This window comes from Aplidium turbinatum, chromosome 16 (genome assembly GCF_918807975.1).
Source record: "Aplidium turbinatum chromosome 16, kaAplTurb1.1, whole genome shotgun sequence".
NCBI classification, from domain to species: domain Eukaryota; kingdom Metazoa; phylum Chordata; class Ascidiacea; order Aplousobranchia; family Polyclinidae; genus Aplidium; species Aplidium turbinatum.
Window position 1 is genome coordinate 4,719,770 of NC_137487.1, and position 19,785 is coordinate 4,739,554.

Genomic DNA, 19,785 nt, shown 5'->3' on the forward strand with positions numbered 1-19,785 from the left:
GAATTTTTAGTACAAAATTGTCATCTGTATGCTTGTTGCTTAAATGATTGTTTTGAATGACCTCGATCAAAATTCTGCAATTTTTTTTTTTAATTAAATGTCTTGTAAACATTTGAAACATATTTTTTCTGACCGAAGAACATGTAACTGAATGTAAAAAATTCAAAAGTGACTTGTTTTACTGCATCAATGCTTAAAAAAACGTGAATGACGGTCTGCAACTTTCTTTTAGCAAGCTATTGGGCCTTACGACTACCCCCTCAGCTTTACTGTAAACAGCGACATCTTCTTCGGCATTCGGGCCGTGGGCGGTGGGGAGAACTTGCAAGTATTCACCGATAATTGCATTGCCTTGCCAGGAGATGGTTCCACAACATCGTACGAGATGATAAGCGATGGGTAAGAATGACCAGAAAACTCACGATTGATAGACTACATTTTTTGCATGTGACTTTGATAGGATACTTTCTAACTTTGTCGGTTGTCAAATTAAAGATATAAAGAAATTACTGAAGATAAAGTCTTTAACTTCTGTAATTATCATAGCGGAGGCACTTGTTTTAACTGCTTGTTTTACATACAGCACTTTGACTGTTAAAGGCTATTTGCTTTTGAAAGATGATGCGAGTCTACACATTTTAAAGCAAAACCAACGTCATCGGCATCTACTGAAGTGTATTACTTAGAAGAGTTGATTGGTGGTACAAAACATGAAGATTGCACATAGAAGATTGTACAATGTAGCCTACAATTGTACATTCTACATGTGCAACCTTCCACTCGCAATGTATTAGGCCAAAATGCTCTAAAATGTGAACTCAATTTCCACAGCAGTCTACATATTGTAAGCTAACTCCTCTTGTCTCAGGTGCATACGAGACAGCACGATGGACCAATACGCCGCCTCTTCACCCATGGAGAATCACTTCGGCATATCAGCATTTCGATTTCGAGAAACATTGCCCAGTGATGACGGACCAACTATTGTCAATATTCAGGTATGATCGAAGCGATTGAGCTGCTGTGATTAGTTTGAAGTCAGACCACATCGACCAATAAACACACGCCTTGCCAAGCTGCGAACAAACATTAACTAAAGCAGGGCAGTTAATCTACGACCTGCGGGACAGATCAGGCCCACGCAAAGATTTTGTGCGTCACCGCAAAAATATTCAAAACTGCTATAAACAATAAATACTATTAATACTACAAAAAGTGCTCAATGCCAAGCAAAAAACAATTGCTCTAAAGGACCTTCTGATGATCTCCCTTTTAGGGCCTACCTGCTAGCCTATATGCATCCGGCCAGTGACAGATTTAAAAAATGCATCGTTGCAGCATTGTCACTACTTTATTTGGCCGTGTATGCAAAATGTTTCCCACCTCTGGATTAAGAGGGTGATAAAATTAGGATTTTGCGCAAGGAAATTGCAAGGAATCAGTCAAGACAGCAAAGAATAACCGAAAAAAATTATCTTGAAAACTAAATAGACAACTATATTTGGTTTTCTTGGACAAAGCTACCAGAAACAGACTCTAAGATTTTCACAATAATTTTTACAAATTCAAATTTTTTCTGTTAAGTTGGCCTAATAACTTTTGAAAAAGGCAAAAATTAAGCCAAATAATTTTCTGTAACCATTGAATCATTACGTACTTTTATAGGCTACTAAAGTATGTTTTACGTCTTCACAAAAATACTTTAAACTTGCAATGAGCAATTAAAACGCAAGTATTAATATGTAGTATGAGTCGCAATGCCTTTTTTGTCAACCAACATCCGCTGCGGTATTGAAAGCTTATGTAACAATGTCTTGACGACCCGTCAGAAGAATGTTGCTTCTTTCTTCAGTGTTCCGTCATAGTATGTCAAAGTGGAGATGACATCACCAGATGTTCTGAAGGTTGTACCGATTCATCAGAAGCATCCAGGAAGAAAAGAGATGTTAGCGTCTTGAGCAGGTGAGTGTTATAATATCATCTACAGTGCGTCAAGAACCTCTAGGCCTACAAGTATGCGAAACTACCAGGAATAACCTATCAAGGCTTTGTCAATCCGAGGATAAAGATTCAAAAAAAAAAATCAAAACCAATAATTGTAAGATTGTAGCACACGACTGATAAAAGCGAAATACATCTCGACACCGAGAAGATTAATAGCCTACAATCCTACGTGTTAAGGTTTTAATGTTGTGTTGGTTGTCTAGGGAGGAGGCCAGGGAGCCGTTTCCAGTCTGATCTTTATTTATTTCATATTTTAATACCAAATTCAATTTCGCACACTTGAAATGTATTTTTGTTGATATAAAAATGTTTTTAATGATACATAACCAGTCAAAATTTAAAAGTTATAATAAATAAACAAAGAGTTTTTCCATGTTTTTTCCTAATATTTCGATATCTTTCATAAAAAGCTACAAATACATCATTAAGTTTGTTTTTGCAAAGTTATAGCAAATGTCGATCACAAGACTACTTGATAGTTTAGATAACAATGGCTAGTAGGCTAATAATGCTTTTGCAATGAAGAAAGTGAAATATCTTCAGACAGGTGTCAAACCCACAACAATGCTTGATATGAACGACTCGGTTACATGTCTTGTAATGCAAATGAATTTAATGTAATGAATTTATGTTCACACGAGTCAGTTCATCATAAACAGTTAAAAATTGATTTCGGTCAGCTCGCAGCAAGATCATCTTCAGTTGTGCTTATTCAAATAGAAGCTTTTTACATTTTTTGTTTTGAGATAAAAAAAATTTTTTTATCTCAAAATAAAATTCTAGTAGGCCTAAACGAGCTTTCGAAAAACTACAAGAACAGTTGATATTAAAGATTGTTAATAAAATATAGGCTACTGAATCAAATTTTAAAATTGCAAAACTGAAAGAAACAATTTTTATAATTTTCTCGATTTCTTTCGAAAACTTTTCGTATTCATCTAAATCTAAAGCATTCGAATTAAGGGATTTGAAAAGTGGATTTAATGACTAATGCTTAACATTTAACGTAAAGAAAGTATCATAATATGATTCTCGAAGTATTTGACTGCATTGAAATTTTGAAAACAAGAACTACCAATTTATTTTGAGCATATGAACCAAGTTACTTCCATGCCAAGGCAAATCTAAGAAGGGACAATGAATGGTTAACGGTTGCAGTGACTCAATGTGAACATTCTTATGGTTACAGCTGGACGAGACATAACCTCCCCACAGCGCAATTTCATGCGAAAGGGATTTGGAAAATCGTATTTTTACATAACTTTAATTACTTTTTTTGTTTTGGTAACAGTATTGTTCTATTTAAAAAAAAAAATTCAACTCCAGCGTTTCGTCTTTTGGAAAAATGAAGTAGGATAGAAGAGTCTTATGTAGAAAAAACATATTTCTTTCATGTTATCATCATACAATTGTCTGCACCTTCAGAATCAAACGACAATTCGGCTTTGAAGATGATGATGACTCACCCCCATTCTTCCAGTCAAATGTCACAGAGTCGCCTGTACAAACCGTCAGCAGTAGTGGGAACATTCAAATTGTTGTTAATGTCGACCCAACGGATCCACCAGGTAAAATAGCAGGCACCTTACAAACGCAAAAAAAGCATTTCAAGCTTTTATCTTAACTCAAATGTTATTTCAATAAACTAGGCTATAACATCTTTTACATTGTTCTACTCATCTAGTTTACTGTATTGACCAGTTACTGGCCGTGTGATGAAGACATTACTTTTTACATAAATATAATACTGTAATACTGTAACTTATATTGCTTAGCATGGCTCATGTTTTCGATTTATTTCGAATCTTTGCCATCATCTAACTTAAACCACCCAATGAATTAATTCGACTTGTTTGGCGTTTACGTAATCGACTTTTTTTGGCCTTTACTCATGAAACCAAATGGCAACCATGCATACAGCGATTATCCAAGTTACTTTTCATCTTAGATCGAAAGAAATATATGCAGCTGGTACTTACACAGTACACACATCCCAAATCAATAAAGTAATATTTTGCAAGATGAGTTCGATGATTTGCATGATATGTTTAAGATAGCTCCTGTCATGAAATAGTATAAATTACAATTATGGCAAAAGATCAAGAATATGCCACTATTAGGCCCATACCGTTTTTTTTGTTTTTTTTTAATGCAACTGATTTCATACAAAGTTACCCTTTCGATTAAAATGGTGCGGCATTAATCCAACAAAAGCCTTGAACTTGTTTGTTTGTCGAACTTCATGAACCCAAAGCATGCTTAGACTGACCATATACAACACTCTTTAAAGGTACTGATGATACTGGCGGTGAAGGAACGTCGGTGGTGATTTTGGTCACAGCAGGAGTAGCTGGGATTGCTGCTTTGCTCCTGATTGTCGTGTGCGCAATTATCGTTTATCACAACAAGGTTGTACGAACCCGGAACCTGATCATGCCAGAGCCTCCAAGCCACCCAACAGCTGCTTATGTACGCGACATATATCTACCAAATGTGACCATAGATAAATTTGGTCCACAACCCACGGTCAATGGAAACCATGGCGGGGAATTTGTTTGGGCTCGGAGAGTCATCAGTGCCCATCCTATGGATGATGATATACTACGTTTGTCGAAAAGCAATTGAAAATTTGACTTTCGAGAATTTAAAAACAAACCTCATTATGTCAACTCTTGCAAGCCTTTACTTCATCAAGGAATTCATAAGATTGAACCCCTGACTTCACGTACGTTTGGCCAGTCAATAATCATTGATGCAGTTCACCAAGATAAAGTAGATTACAGATTATATTGTTACACAAATTAGGCGTTCTTCTGAGATAATCTAAATCGAAATTAGCAGTTTTCATCGCGCAGGCCGACGTCACTCATTGTTTGCAAAAGCTTCGTTTTGAGGCTACGCAGCAGTGGCGTACGATGACCTTTTTTTAGGTATTCACTTTTTTTCAGCAGGTTTTGAACACACATTGGGTTTGCAGTCTCCTCAATGGCTGTTCAGATCATATCAAAGTAAACTGGTGTGATAAAGAGTCAATATGCAAATCAAGCATGTTTGAAATTTTCTAAAAATGTGAATACCCAAAAAATTTGACACCATACCCCACTGCTACACAATCAAGCAAAGCGTTTTGTTAATCTGTACAAACTGTACATAAAATTTTTGCTTCATTTTTGCTTGTTTTTGTCATTTAACTGTAAGATGTGTAATATTGCGTTATGAATTTGGCCTGCTGAATGTTTTCATTCAGCATTTACATTCCGGTGCATGTTTGAACCTAAAACGTTAACTGACGTAGTTTAGCTTCAAGTTTATTCCTCTTTTGATTTGAAAACACAAAAGACTTTAATAAATCCTTGAAACAGTTGTTGTGCTTGCGCTTATCAGTCATGTTGGCTAAGTGTCATAAACCTTCTTAGTGAATGACTATTGACTATGGCATTGAATATGCGTTGAAAAAAGAAATATTTTCTGTCACAAATAGTTCTTGTGAGAAAAAATTGCAGCTGAAAACCTGTTTTGCTTATGCTAAACGTTTTTATTTACCTTTAAACTTTTTTACAGATTGAACCAGTGTTTCCAAATTTGTTTCGAAATGAATCCAACAGTAGGCTATTAGCCTAAAATAAGTTTTTTAAGTAGTAAGTTTGATTAATAAGTAACGCCCAGCGTAGGCTACTGTCGTATTAACTATTAACGATTATTTTCTTTTTTATACATTACGAATATCAAGGCATTGAACGTCTAAAAGTTGGAATTCTTTTCAATAATTTTGGAAACTCTGAAGTATTTTAAACTATGTCTCATTGTACAGATCATTTCTTGTTGGTTGTTTTTCAATTAACATCAATTTCCTGAGTTTCATATTTGGGAAATTTTTGTATGTAACGTGAATACTGAGAATATCACCAGTTGACCACACAACTAGTAAGATTTTTTTTAAATCTCATTCTACGTGATTTGTTCATCATTAACACTGGAAAATAAATAAATACCGTACAAAAGGAATAGAAACAGTACAAAAAAATTTGGGATTACGTTTTATTGAAAGTTTTTTGATCGATTAATTTTAAATAAATTTGCTTATCATAAAAAAATGACCTAAACCCTAATTAAACCTTAATATTTCAAGGAGCAGCTGGCGTAATGACTGATGTGGTTGTGGAATAATTGCATAGAGATGTTGGATAAATCGCATTAAAAGAAGTAGTAGGCTATAGTATGGTTCTGTAGGCTGTAGATTGCTTTAAGATACACTTATTATGTGATGACACTTTTTCGCAATTTGTAGAATAAACTAAAAAAATTTGCAGATGTGTGTTGGTTTACTTGAAATTTATTGGCGAGGCCTCAACTGCTTAAGAACTGGCATTGGCAGGTGTAAAACTTTGATGAGACACTGAGGGTATTCCATGGGGAGCACAAGTTGCAAATGCGGACAGGAGCAAACGATGCAACATCTACTCGAATGCCCTGACCTAAAAGCAAAGTGCTCTGCACAGGATTTGGCCGAGTTCAACGATAGAGCAAGAGCTTGCATGATGCTATGGGCTACGGCCGTGTGACACACGATGAAGAAGAAGACTTGAAATTAATTTGATATAACCTACAGCGGTCTTACAATTTTTGGATTCTTGAACTGATTGATGATTTTATGTCTTTGAAAGGAAAAAGAGATAGCTATTAAAAATACTTACTAGCTATAAAATAAACTAATGCCTGCTAAAATATCTTCTTCATCATCATCCGTTCAGTCGATTTCGACTCTTGGTCACTATCGTCGTCGTCAGCCCAGATAGCTCAGTGGTTACGCGCCCGGCTCAAGGTCACGCGGCACTGGTTCGACTCTGGGTGTGCGCTCGAGCAACACATTTCAGGACTGCTCTCCATTCAGCGACACCTAGTGAATGGAATAATTCTCAGGAAACAACATTTTAACAATCGGAAACTTCACTCTGCCAATCTCGGTAACCGTCCTGCGTCAAGAGCCTCTACAAGTATGCGAAACAACCAGGAATAACCAATCAAGGCTTTGTCAGTCCGAGAATAAAGATTCAAAACCAACCAACCATATAAATCATCTCCATCCACAGCTCTCGATTCCTCACAACCTATTTCAGCTCCTCTATAGCCTACCCATCCTGCTGTCATTCGTTACTATGTCGAGCCATCTCGTTTTGGAACGACCCTTTCATCTTCCTCTGCATGACCAAACTTAGCATGCTGTCTTTTTCCAGTGATGAGCTTTTTATGATGTGGCCAAAATAGGAAAGTTTCTGCTTGACTACTCGCGCTTCTAGGGATAGGGATATGTTCGGTTTAATTTGGTTCGAAATTTATTTACCTGTTACTTTGCTATGCAAGGAACAGGCAACATCCTTCTCCATAATTCGAAAGCGTTAATCGTTCGTCTATCTGCTTTGTTTATTATCAGTAGCGTTAACAGGGAGATCTAAGAGGTACTTTTGGACCAGAGCCTAGACACTCGAAGAAACCACAGCGTATTCTTTGGATACATAGGCGTAGCCAGGGGGGGCGAAAGGGGCCATGGCCCCCCCTAAATTTTCAAAGTTTGGATTCCGAAGTTGAACCCTTTGTTAAAAATATAATATAATTTGTATAAATTTATATTGTTTTTCAAGACATCTGGCTATTAACACCCCCCAGGACTTGTTTTAGACACACAGAAAGACACCAATAAATTTTGCAAATCCAAAATCGCGCAAAGTTTACGCGATTTAGCCTACGCTTCTTTTAACTAATCTTTGGAAGCAATTTCAGAATCGCTTACTCTGTTGGGTTTTTTGTAGTTTTTGTGTAGCTAAGTTTTTTTGTGTTCTCTAATTTTAGCCGCAATCTTTGCTCATTCGTGTGTAACAGCTACCTTTAATAAGTTAAAAGCTGTTTATCTGTCTATAAATTTCATACAAATATTACCCTGAAAGTGTATCCAGAAAGCGCTATAATCCATTATTTGAGTGTAATTTTGCAAAAATTTTCCGGGGGAGCATGCCCCCGGACTCCCTAGAATACGCGTGCCTTCGGCACGCTCTAACCTTCCATCAGCTTTATTGCTTACCTTGCTTAACCCACCAGGAAACGCCACTGCAGATGTCTTAAATTAAACACTTTGTCGTTCTCTTCAATTCATCAAATATTTGGCCTCCCCCCAAATTTTTTTTCTGGCTACGCCACTGTTTGGATACAGTGTGTTTTTCCTAAAAATATTGTGATTTTGGGCCCAAGGTTTTCATTGGTACCGGGCCCAAAATATCCCCTCAGCGGCCCTGTTCATTGTCCATGTTTCGCATCCGTAAGTTGTAATTAGAAATAGTATACTTTTGATCAGCTTGTGTTTTTTCTCCAGGCCTAGCTAAAAAAGCCGTTTCTATCACAAAGTTTCTAAACTTTCTTTTTGACGTCGTCACTGTTCAATTCAGTTTGTTTTTATTTCTGACCATCACAACGAAAAAACAATAGGCTATGACAAACATAGCAGAAGCCTAGAAAAAGGTAGAAGTGACAAAACGCGGACGTTATAACGTGCGTGATACCAAACCAGGACAATCAATTAAGTTTAAAATATGGCACGGTCGCAACACCAACACCACTGCTGGAAAACTATGTCGAATCTTGGTTTGCAAAACTTGAAGTTGGAAAAATTCGGTGAAGGTTAGCACATGACCATAGATCAAAGAAGAAAGAGAAGCGTAAGCTGCAAGGGGTAAACGAGTGAGTCGGTTACCGAGTAGGCCTAGTTCAGTTGGTAAGCGTTTGATTTTGGAAACGTATAAGTTGCAAGATCAATCGGCGCTGGTTCGACTCTTGGGGTGTGCGCTTGAGCAACGAATCTCCATTCAGCGGCTCCTAATCAATGAAACAATTCCCAGGCAACAACACTTCAAGAATCGGAAAACTTCCTCTGCTAATATCGGTAACCGGCCATGAGTCAAAAACCTCTACAAGTAGGCTATGCGAAACTACCAGGAATAACCTATTAAGGCTTTTGTCAGACTGAGGATAAAGATTCAAAACAAACCAACAGAGTGTGGAGTAATACTACTTTACGCTTACAGTCTGACATAGCAGGAGTATTGTGTGAAGAGGAAACTCTGGAGGAAATTATAGTTTCTAAAATGAGGAAACAAGAGGAAATAAGTTGATGATGAGGAAATAAGAAAATAAAATTGTGGAAGCCCTGCGGAAAAGCATCTGACGACATTAACAGGGTAAGATGTGTCTTTTGGCAAAATTATGGCCCTGTCTTTTCAAGTACAATGAAAATTTAGCTTAGAGTTCAAAATTGAAATTACATTGGCCTCGAATTTGTACATTGGCAAAGTTTGTGTATACATTACCACAATTAATTACAATCGCCTACCGAAATTACAATGGGATAAGGATACCGAAATACCGAAATACCATGATACCGAAATTACATGTAAATGCATGATCTTGCTTTTCAACGATGGTAAATTGTTAAAACCCGAGCAGAAACAAGAAAACTACCGCAAGTTTAGCGGAAGCACTATTTACCGATCACAGCAAACAGGGGGTGGCGTATACTGAGTAAGGATCGATTCGCCTTTACAATGCATTGAAAAAAAGCTTCGCTGGGCGGTTAAGTTTGAACGACGATTGCTCGTTTGGTAGATGAGATATAAATCTGAAACTTTTCAAGTGCATAAAGCAAGACATACTCTTTCCATTTGTTAATATTTAATGATTTTATTGCAAAAATTAAATTGCTGAGAATCGTTACAAGTTGGTGAAGTTTAAGTTATCACAAGATAAAGTTATTACTTACTTTGTGCTTGTGTTTAATTGATTCGGGTAGATATATAATTGTACTTTCCAACGATGGCAAAATTGTTAAAATCCGAGCAGAAACGAGAAAGCTACAGCAAGTTTAGTGGAAGCACTATTTACCGATCACAGCAAACTGGGGTTGCTTATACTGAATAAGGATCGATTCGCCTTTACAATGCATTGGAAAAAAGTGTCGCCGAGCGGCTACGTTTGAACGACGATTGCCAGTTTTGTAGATAAGATATAAACTTGAAACATTTTTTTATGTGCATAAAGCAAGACATACTCTTTCAATTTGCAAAAGTTTAATAATTTTATTGTAGGCTATAAAGTAAATTTCTGAGAATCGGTACAAGTTGGTGAAGTTTAAGTTATCACAAGAGAAAGATTGTAGCCTACTTGTTTTGGATTTGTAGCCAATTGATTCGTGTAGATGTATGATCTTGCTTTCCAACGATGGCAAAATTGTTAAAATCCGAGCAGAAACGAGAAAACTACCGCAAGTTTAGTGGAAGCACTATTTACCGATCACAACAGTGGGTGGCTTATACTGAATAGCCTAAGGATCGATTCGCCTTTACAATGCATTGAAAAAAAGCTTCGCTGGGCGGTTAAGTTTGAACGACGATTGCTCGTTTGGTAGATGAGATATAAACCTGAAACTTTTCATGTGAATAAAGCAAGACATACTCTTTCAATTTGTAAATAATTAATGATTTTATTGCAAAAATTAAATTGCTGAGAATCGGTACAAATTGGTGAAGTTTAAGTTATCACAAGATAAATTTAGTATTTACTTGGTGCTTGCATGTAATTGATTCGGGTAGATATATAATCGTACTTTCTAACGATGGCAAAATTGTTAAAATCCAAGCAGAAACGAGAAAACTACCGTAAGTATAGTAGAAGCACTATTTACCGATCACAACAAACAGGGGGTGGCGTATACTGAATAAGGATCGATTCGCCTTTACAATACATTGGAAAAAAGTGTCGCCGAGCGGCTACGTTTGAACGACGATTGCAGGTTTTATAGAAAGATATAAACTTGAAACTTTCGAGGTGCATAAAGCAAGACATATTCTTTTACTTTGCAAAGATTTAATGATTTTATTGCAAAAATTAAATTGCTGAGAATCGTTACAAGTTGGTGAAGTATAAGTTATCACAAGATAAAGCTAGTAGCCTACTTATTTTGTGCTCCTGCTGAATTGATTCGTGTAGATATATGATCGTGTTTTCCAACGATGGCAAAATTGTTAAAATCCGAGCAGAAACCAGAAAACTACCGCAAGTTTAGTGGAAGCACTATTTACCGATCACAGCAAACAGTGGTTGGCTTATACTGAATAAGGATCGATTCGCCTTTACAATGCATTGGAGAAAAGTGTCGCCCAGCGGCTACGTTTGTAGCCTACGACGATTGCCAGTTTTGTAGATAAGATATAAACCTAAAACTTTCCACGTGCATAAAGCAAGACATACTCTTTGCAGTTGCGTTAGATTAGTACTTTTATTGCAAAAATTAAAATGCGAGAAGAAATTAGATAGCTACAACACATTTATAATACAATTTGGGTAGAGAGGTAACTCTTTTAAACCATAAACAGACATAACTAAGCAACAACACTACATTTAACATTATAAAAACAAAAAACAACAAGCGAACGTTTTCGGCTAGTCATATAGCCCTTTTCAAGCCTATAAGAAAAAATACATTATTAAAAGAAATGCTAAAGAATCATATAGTATCACAGCAAAAATATGGTCAAATCTAAACATTTGAGAAACTGCCTCGCTCAAACAAAATGATAACTGAAAATTACACAGCACAACGGGTCAAGTATTTCAGAGGTAAAATTAATTGATTGTTCAGACAAGGACTCAGGCAGATTACGCAAGAAAGACAGAAGCACAAGAGATAGTGGCACAAAACAAAGTAATGCGAAAAGCACAAGACGTGATAATTCAATCAAAAAACTGTTAAAAGGTAAGAAGCTCCGCAAGCAAATAATTGTCTGTTGAGCCCTGGGTTTAAAGATTTGATGATCAATGCCTCATGAATTTTGGTTTCGAATTCGGACAAACACTTACGTACAATTTTGAAAGACTGCAATGACGGTTTATTATTTGAGCACGATTGGCAGTTTCTAATATGGTCTTTAATTGCACTGTTTTTATTAAAATTAGCTAAATTCAAATGCTCTCCCACTCTCGTCACCAAATGTCGCGTGGTCATACCAATGTATGACGATCTCGCATCATGCGAGCAAGTAAACTTATACACGACGTTAGAACATAAGCGGAAAGGAGTTTCGGACTTTAACTGAAAATAATAACCAGCTTTAAATGTTTTACAAACGGGAAAAATCTTAACGTTTAACTTCAATGCAATAAATCTGGACAAACTTGTGGCAAAACGTTTGGATTCCTTGCCAACAAACGGGATTGTTAGACAGTTTTTGAAATCAGGCTCCTCAACTGGAGACGTAGTGGAAACCGAATTCAAAAACCCTCTTAAAACCTTATTAAAAAAACAAGTCGGATAATGATTAGCACCAAAGTATGAGCGTAATTTATTAATTTCATTATTGAATTATTATCGAATCCGAAACCAATTTCATTATCGAATTCGAAACCAAAATTCATGAGGCATTGATCATCAAATCTTTAAACCCAGGGCTCAACAGACAATTATTTGCTTGCGGAGCTTCTTACCTTTTAACAGTTTTTTGATTGAATTATCACGTCTTGTGCTTTTCGCATTACTTTGTTTTGTGCCACTATCTCTTGTGCTTCTGTCTTTCTTGCGTAATCTGCCTGAGTCCTTGTCTGAACAATCAATTAATTTTACCTCTGAAATACTTGACCCGTTGTGCTGTGTAATTTTCAGTTATCATTTTGTTTGAGCGAGGCAGTTTCTCAAATGTTTAGATTTGACCATATTTTTGCTGTGATACTATATGATTCTTTAGCATTTCTTTTAATAATGTATTTTTTCTTATAGGCTTGAAAAGGGCTATATGACTAGCCGAAAACGTTCGCTTGTTGTTTTTTGTTTTTATAATGTTAAATGTAGTGTTGTTGCTTAGTTATGTCTGTTTATGGTTTACAACACATTTAATTGCAAATAGAGTTGTAAATGCAAAAAAAAACGAACCGTTTTTTTTTTAAAAAAACGTGTTTTTTTTCAAAAAAAACTTGGGCCAAAAAAAAACACGTTTTTTGGTTTTTTTTGTTTTTTTTGTTTTTTTTCATATTTTTCTGGAAAAGTTGCAAATTTTTTGCAATTTGCAGCTTAGTTTCATTATAGTGCTCTTGAAAAACATTAAACTAGTAAAATTGGTTTTATTGGTGTGCTGAAATTCCAAAGTGTGTGTGCTTGGCAGCAGCATATGTTTTTTGCATAGCCCTATAGCCTACGTTGTTTCACTTTCTTTTTCATTCTCAGGCATGTTTGTGGCAGTAGACCTGACAAACATTTAATTAATGCAATTTGATACATGACATAATGTAGATGAGTTAATTTCTTTTTCCTTTTGTGGAAGTGCCCTTTATGGAAGGTAGCCTACGATGCTAGTATACCGGTAGGCCTACTGGTTATTCTTGTACACACTCAATGGGTTGACGAAATTTTGGCAAAAACAAGATGGCAGTATTCAGAACACACATGACCTTGTTTGTGGTAATTTACTAATGCAAGCTATTGCCAATAGCTTGTTTAAACATGTTTTTTAACTGATAGCTTAACAACGATGTATAAATTGTATATACTTTATAAATGTTGAAACAGAAGTATTCTTTTCGTGTGTTGTAAGGTCTTAGACACTTTGTCATTGATGCTTCCTGCAGATCATTTGTGACATAATGCAAGAGATCTTATCACTGATATTTTTAGCTGTCAAAAGTAAGCGAATTTGTCAGAAAAGGTTTAGGTTAATGTTCCTTTCAAATGCCCACCACCCATGTTAACTATTGCTAGTAATTAACTACTAACCATGAATGAAAAAAATTTCCCTTTAAAGTGGAGTTTTTCAGCACTGCTCAGTGTTCACATAGTGAATAGCCTAAATGCTTCATAATACTTTTCCTGACAAGAATAAAGTTTTACCCATATTAGGCTACCGCAATGCAGGATAAAGATACAAAACAAACATCAAAGATGAAAACTTATTTTATTTGGGAACTACGCTGGAGTAAAAAAGAGTGAGAATTGACCTCTTGTCGTTACGCACCAATAAAACCATGATGCGTAACTTTAATTTTTTTTTTTTTTTATTGGGTAGAGGAAAGATTGATGAAAAGTTTGGCAAAAGTTTGGCAAAAACAGAAAAGTGCTAAAGTCTCAAAGTCCTGAAAACTACAGTAGTTCAATTTGGATAGATAAGTGCAACCATACTTCTTTTAAAAATGTCTATGACAGCACAATGGTGTGATTAAGGGAAAACAAACATGACTATGACATCACAAAGGAGTATTGAACCTCTTCAGGGAAAATAAAATGCATCAAAATGTTTCCATTTTTCACTACATTTAAATGTGATTTGGGCTAAAAGTTGGGGCTTTAGCACTACACTGCTTTTGCCAAACTTTTTATCAATCTTTCCTCTACCCGATTAAAAAAAAATTTTTTTTTTAAAGTTACGCATCATGGTTTTATTGGTGCGTAACGACAAGAGGTTAATTTCTTTTTATCTGAAAAAGTAGTCGCCAAAACTTGTTTTAATGTTCATAAACAGATAGCCCACCCCAGAAAACATGGGGTAGAGGTAAAAATTATCCAAATATGTTGAGCGGTTCTTGAGATATTGCCATTTTTCTATTGCTCCTTATCTATGAAGCCACCTAGTGGCTAAGGTTACTTCACTTATAACTCGAGAACCGCTTGTGTGATTTTCATCAAGTTTGCACCAAATGCACATCAAGTGGAACAACCTTTTGGCGTTGTACTGGAAAAGGTGTGGAGTGCTGGTCAAAAGTGCCTTTGTTAAGTAGAAAAACAGGACACTGACCACCTGGTCCTAACATGCCCATTAACCAAAATCCCAGGTGGCTTCGAAACTGTACACGAGTGTGGTACTGCATTTAACAACTGGCTGGACCAAATTACAGACAATACTTGAGATGTGCCAACCATAGGACACTGTTACTACTATTTGAGACAGTGAGAAATCTTTATGGCTCGTGTGTTGAGACTTGGGATCTACAAAATTGCAATGAAAAAATAGGCCTATACCAGACATATAGTCTGATTTAAAGTAAGTTATACGAGTTATGAGACTGTTTCTTTGTTGAAAGAGACGCTATTGCAATGAGTTTACCCTAATTGCTGCATATTGTGACATTTAATGTCAAAATAGGTAAAAAAAACAAAAAAAACGAATAAAAAACAAAAAAAAAACGATAAAAACAAAAAAAACGAGCTCGTTTTTTTAAAAACAAAAAGAACCGTTTTTTTACATCTCTAGTTGCAAACGTTTCATATTTTTATTTTTAAAGTTTAATTGGGTAAATTTTTAGTTGAATTGATGCAATTTGGTAAATTTTATATCATTCTTGGTAGTCATATTCAACACTCGACGTTGGTTTAATGTTTTTATTGTAAAAACACAGTAAAATTGTCAAAAAATCCATATCCATTCCGCCGCTTTTCAGCATCCTTTTTTTCACCCTTTATGTAGTAGTAGCGTCCATTTTGTGACGTCATGTTGACCAGGGTGGCGGATTCTATACTACTTGCACCCAAGTGTATTTTCTCTGATTCGTCCACCCCAAGACGGACTATATTAGAGGCCATGACAACGTACAATGGGATTGTTAAAACTGGGGGCAGATAGTGACGTCATAGTGCCATTGTCTTCAATTGAACCGTACGTTAGGCCAATATTTATAACATTGAAACTAAAGCTGTGGCACTGTGTGGCAGCTTTAAAAAATTAATATGTTGTTACAGAACGGTAGCCTACTGAAAGTTGAAATAAATCACCAAGTACGCTACTCGTCTTGTAAACAATTTATATATTTTTTAATCTCGAATCAAACGGGCCCACTACAAACTTGTTAAAGGAAAAATACAATTAAATCGTTCGTTTGATATTGTACCACACCAACATTGAAAATTGCGATGGATCAGCCATGATAACACTGAGATATTTAAAAAAGTGGTAACTTCACTAGCAAAAACTATCTAAAAAAAACAATGCACCAGCTACTCGTAGCCAAGACTCGCTTAGTTAAAAGATTAATTGTTAACGTGTAAAAAGTAAGGTAGGCCTATCATTCACTAAGCCTTATAAACAAGTCGATATCGAGACAAGGCTGATACGCATCATCTTTAGTATATAATTTGACTAATATGCTAACCCGACTTATTGTAGTATTAATGAGAACACTCAAGAAAAAAAATTGATAAATATCCAGAAAAGCTCATAAACTAACGTTAACTAGTCTATGATAATTAATTTCCAAGCTTGAGAATTGTAAGTGTTCTAGTACTGGGCAACTTGAAATCCCGTCTCAGTCGGTTGTATGAGCTTCTGGACAAAGAAAAATATTATATTATCTAATCGAATATTATCCCTTGGAATAGTGGCAAGCCATCTATCACGTTCCATCGGTTGGCATTTAGGCAGTTTAAACACTGCAACTTTATTTTCTTCACTATAATTTCCATTGCACTTAAAGACACAGCACTTCTTAACCACATTTACAAGAGTAGGCTACTAATATATCACAAACAATGCTTCACAACGTAAAACAAATCAAATATTAGATTGAATCAAATATAGACTTATTAGGACGATAAATAGCCTATCCATCAAGGCTGTTCGAAACAAACATATTTCGAAATACGGGTACTTACGGTGCATCCTGACTCATTACTAGTAAGGTAACCGGGTTGCTCAAGGGTAGACCCTCCGCCCTAATAGCTCAAATGACGACCAGCAATTCAATTAGGCTATGCTTGGATTTTGAAACGATTAAAAAACATATTTTGAAATACCAAAACAAATCAAAGTAGGCTATTTCTGTTTCAAATATCGATCTATCTCATCCTTATGCTGATATAGGACACTGATAAATCACATTCCTACCAAGTTTAGAGTTGTAGCTTAAGTAGGCTACTGTACCGGTACTCATTAAAGTAAAATAATTCCTGACTACCTTGAACTAAACGCACTGCAAAATGGAAGCATCTGTAGAGAAATTCAATTAAAGACAATGGCACTATGACGTCACTATCTGCCCCCAGTTTTAACAATCCCATTGTACGTTGTCATGGCCTCTATATAGTCCGTCTTGGTCCACTCCCATAGCTCAGTTGGTTAGCGCATGACTCCGTAAACGTAGAAGCTTTAATAGCCTACCGTACCTATCAAGTGCCAGTGTGATTCTCAGGATGTGTGCTTGAACAACACATGTTAAGGACTGCTCTCAACTCAATGGCATTTAATGAATGGAATAATTCTCTGGCAATAACGCTTTGACAATTGGAAAACTTCACGATGTCAATCTCGGTAACCGGCCATGTGTCAAAAGCCTCTACAAGTAGGAAGTGGCTATTTTTACACACTTGTTGCTGTGGTTATAATCAGGTGTTGCCAGACTTAGGATTAAAGTTAGGAAGAGTTAAGGTAAGGGTTAGAGTTAGGAATTAGGTTAGTGTTTTGATCTTTGCCCAGGACTAAAAAAAATTCCAAAATACAAGTTTTTGTTTTTAACAGCCATAAACTTTTCTCAAATTAGGGCAGAATTACTTATCTGGCAACACTATTTAGGCTATGTTTACACTATATAGTGTAAATATAGCCACAGCCTTACAAGTATGCGAAACTACCAGGAATAACCGGATGCAACCTAGTTCGTACCATGAACAGTTCAAACCGTCAGTTCGTACCTTGAAAAGATCGAGAAAAAAAAATTAAAAAAGCCGAAGTCGCTGATCGCAGTTTCCGCAATCATTTTAAAATTTTCCCCCTGAAGAGATCGAGGGAAAAAATAGCTCAAAACCGAAGTCCGCTGATCGCAGTTTCCGCAAACATTTTTCCGCAGTTTCCGCTAACTCTAACCATAGAGTAATCTATGCTCTCACCCTAACCCTCGCTGATCGCAGTTTCCGCAAACATTTTTCCACAGTTTCCGCAAACGTTTTTTTGCAGTTTCCGCTAACCTTTACCCTAACCATAGAGTAGGCTATGTAATCTATGCTCTAACCCTAACCCTCACTGATTGCAGTTTCTGCAAACATTTTTCCTCAGTTTCCGCAAACGTTTTTTCGCGGTTTCCGCTTACCCTAACTCTACCCATAGAGTAATCTATGGTCTACCGTAACCCTAACCCTCGCTGATCGCAGTTTCCCCAAACATTTTTCCGCAGTTTCCGCTAACCCTAACCCTCGAGTTTGTTTCAAATTGTTTGGGGAAACTCCGATCAGCGACTTCGGCTTTGTGCTATTAAACTGCGATCAGCGACTTCGGCTTTTTTTAATTTTTTTTCTCGATCTTTTCAGGGTATGAACTGACTGTACGAATGGTTTAAGGTACGAACTAGGTTGCACCCGGAATAACCTATCAAGGCTGTCAGTCCGAGGATTAAGATTCAAATCAAACCAATATATATTTTGAATTTCCCTAACTTTTTTCAGCAAAGAAGGCTCAGCTACTAAACTATAAAATTGCTTGAATGAACTATGATTGAAATTGTAGACTCCCCAGCCATTAAGATGCAAAAACTGACTCTATGAATAAGCTGATTCTTTTTTGTACCGTTGTGACTCCTTTGTAGGTAAAATGCGTTCTGCAGTTGCATCAACATAAGCTATAACTTTTCCTGCCATATATTTTTTTTTTTGCAGGAGGATCGTCTATGTTATGCACAGTGCTCTTTTGGACATTTCTTTTTGATTTGTTTCACTTAACAAACCCACCATACTGTTAAGTTGGTATAGGCTATAATTACCGGCAGACCGGGTATTGGAGTCAAACGTACCTGTGTTACGGTCACGTGATGGAAACATAGATGCTGGCCGGGTTTAAAAATTCTGTCAGTACCAGTCGCGGGAACAAGTCTTTTAGGCGCTGACAATTAGGCGCTGGTCTAATAGGCGCGCACACTGTGGCGTCTGGATATTTAGGTGCGGAGCACTGTGGCGCCCGGTCATTTAGGTGCTATTCCTAGTAAAGTCTGTAGATTGTAACAGCTTGCCAGAAAATTATATCATGGCTTCCGTGAGTGAAGCTGCTTAAACCGGCAATGCTTTTCACACAAAATGTTATATTGAACAGAAAAATATATTGTTTGATTTATTATTGTTTTATTTGTTGTTAGTCCAGGTTTGCGTTGGTGAAAGCTTTATCAATAAATTATTTAAGCTTCCGAACATTATTGGAAGTAATCCTACGTTGTAAATCATGGCAGATCCATAGTCTTTGTCTGTCCTTTTTTGGCTACGGTAATAATATAATATTTTGTGTGAAAATCATTGCCGGTTTAAGCAGCTTCACTCACGGAAGCCATGACATATTTTACTGTTCAATATAACATTTTGTGTCAAAAGAATTCTCGGTTTAAGCACCTTCACCTATATATTTTTTCTGTTGAATATAATATTTTGTGTGAAAAAGCATTGCCGGTTTAAGCAACTTCACTCACTGAAGCCATGACCAACAACGCACACGCATTAACAAAACAATATATTTTTCTGTTCAATACAATATTTTGTGTGAAAAGCATTGCCCTACGCCCCTACCTGCCAAGCTGATACAATCTGTAGACTTTACTAGGAATAGCACCTAAATGACCGGGCGCCACAGTGCTCCGCACCTAAATATCCAGACGCCACAGTGTGCGCGCCTATTAGACCAGCGCCTAAAAGACGTGGACCCCCAGTCGCCCCCCACGACAGGTCGCCCGGCCCGTCGTGACCTGACCTTTTTGCATTTGCAGAAAGCTAGTCTCCCTGGCCGTTCCACCATT

The 19,785-nt window shown here is 36.6% G+C and overlaps 1 protein-coding gene across 1 annotated transcript in view; it reads left to right on the top strand.

The window, feature by feature from the left end:
• LOC145785394 (uncharacterized) overlaps positions 1 to 6,307 on the top strand; it is a 30,711-nt gene extending 24,404 nt beyond the window's left edge. The window contains exons 13-17 of the mRNA XM_082597050.1: positions 233 to 399; positions 869 to 998; positions 1,853 to 1,962; positions 3,430 to 3,572; positions 4,295 to 6,307. Of these exons, the coding sequence (XP_082453176.1) occupies positions 233 to 399; positions 869 to 998; positions 1,853 to 1,962; positions 3,430 to 3,572; positions 4,295 to 4,629 (885 nt within the window). The 3' untranslated portion in view covers positions 4,630 to 6,307. The remainder of the gene's footprint in view (positions 1 to 232; positions 400 to 868; positions 999 to 1,852; positions 1,963 to 3,429; positions 3,573 to 4,294) is intronic.
• The last annotated feature ends 13,478 nt before the right edge of the window (positions 6,308 to 19,785 follow it).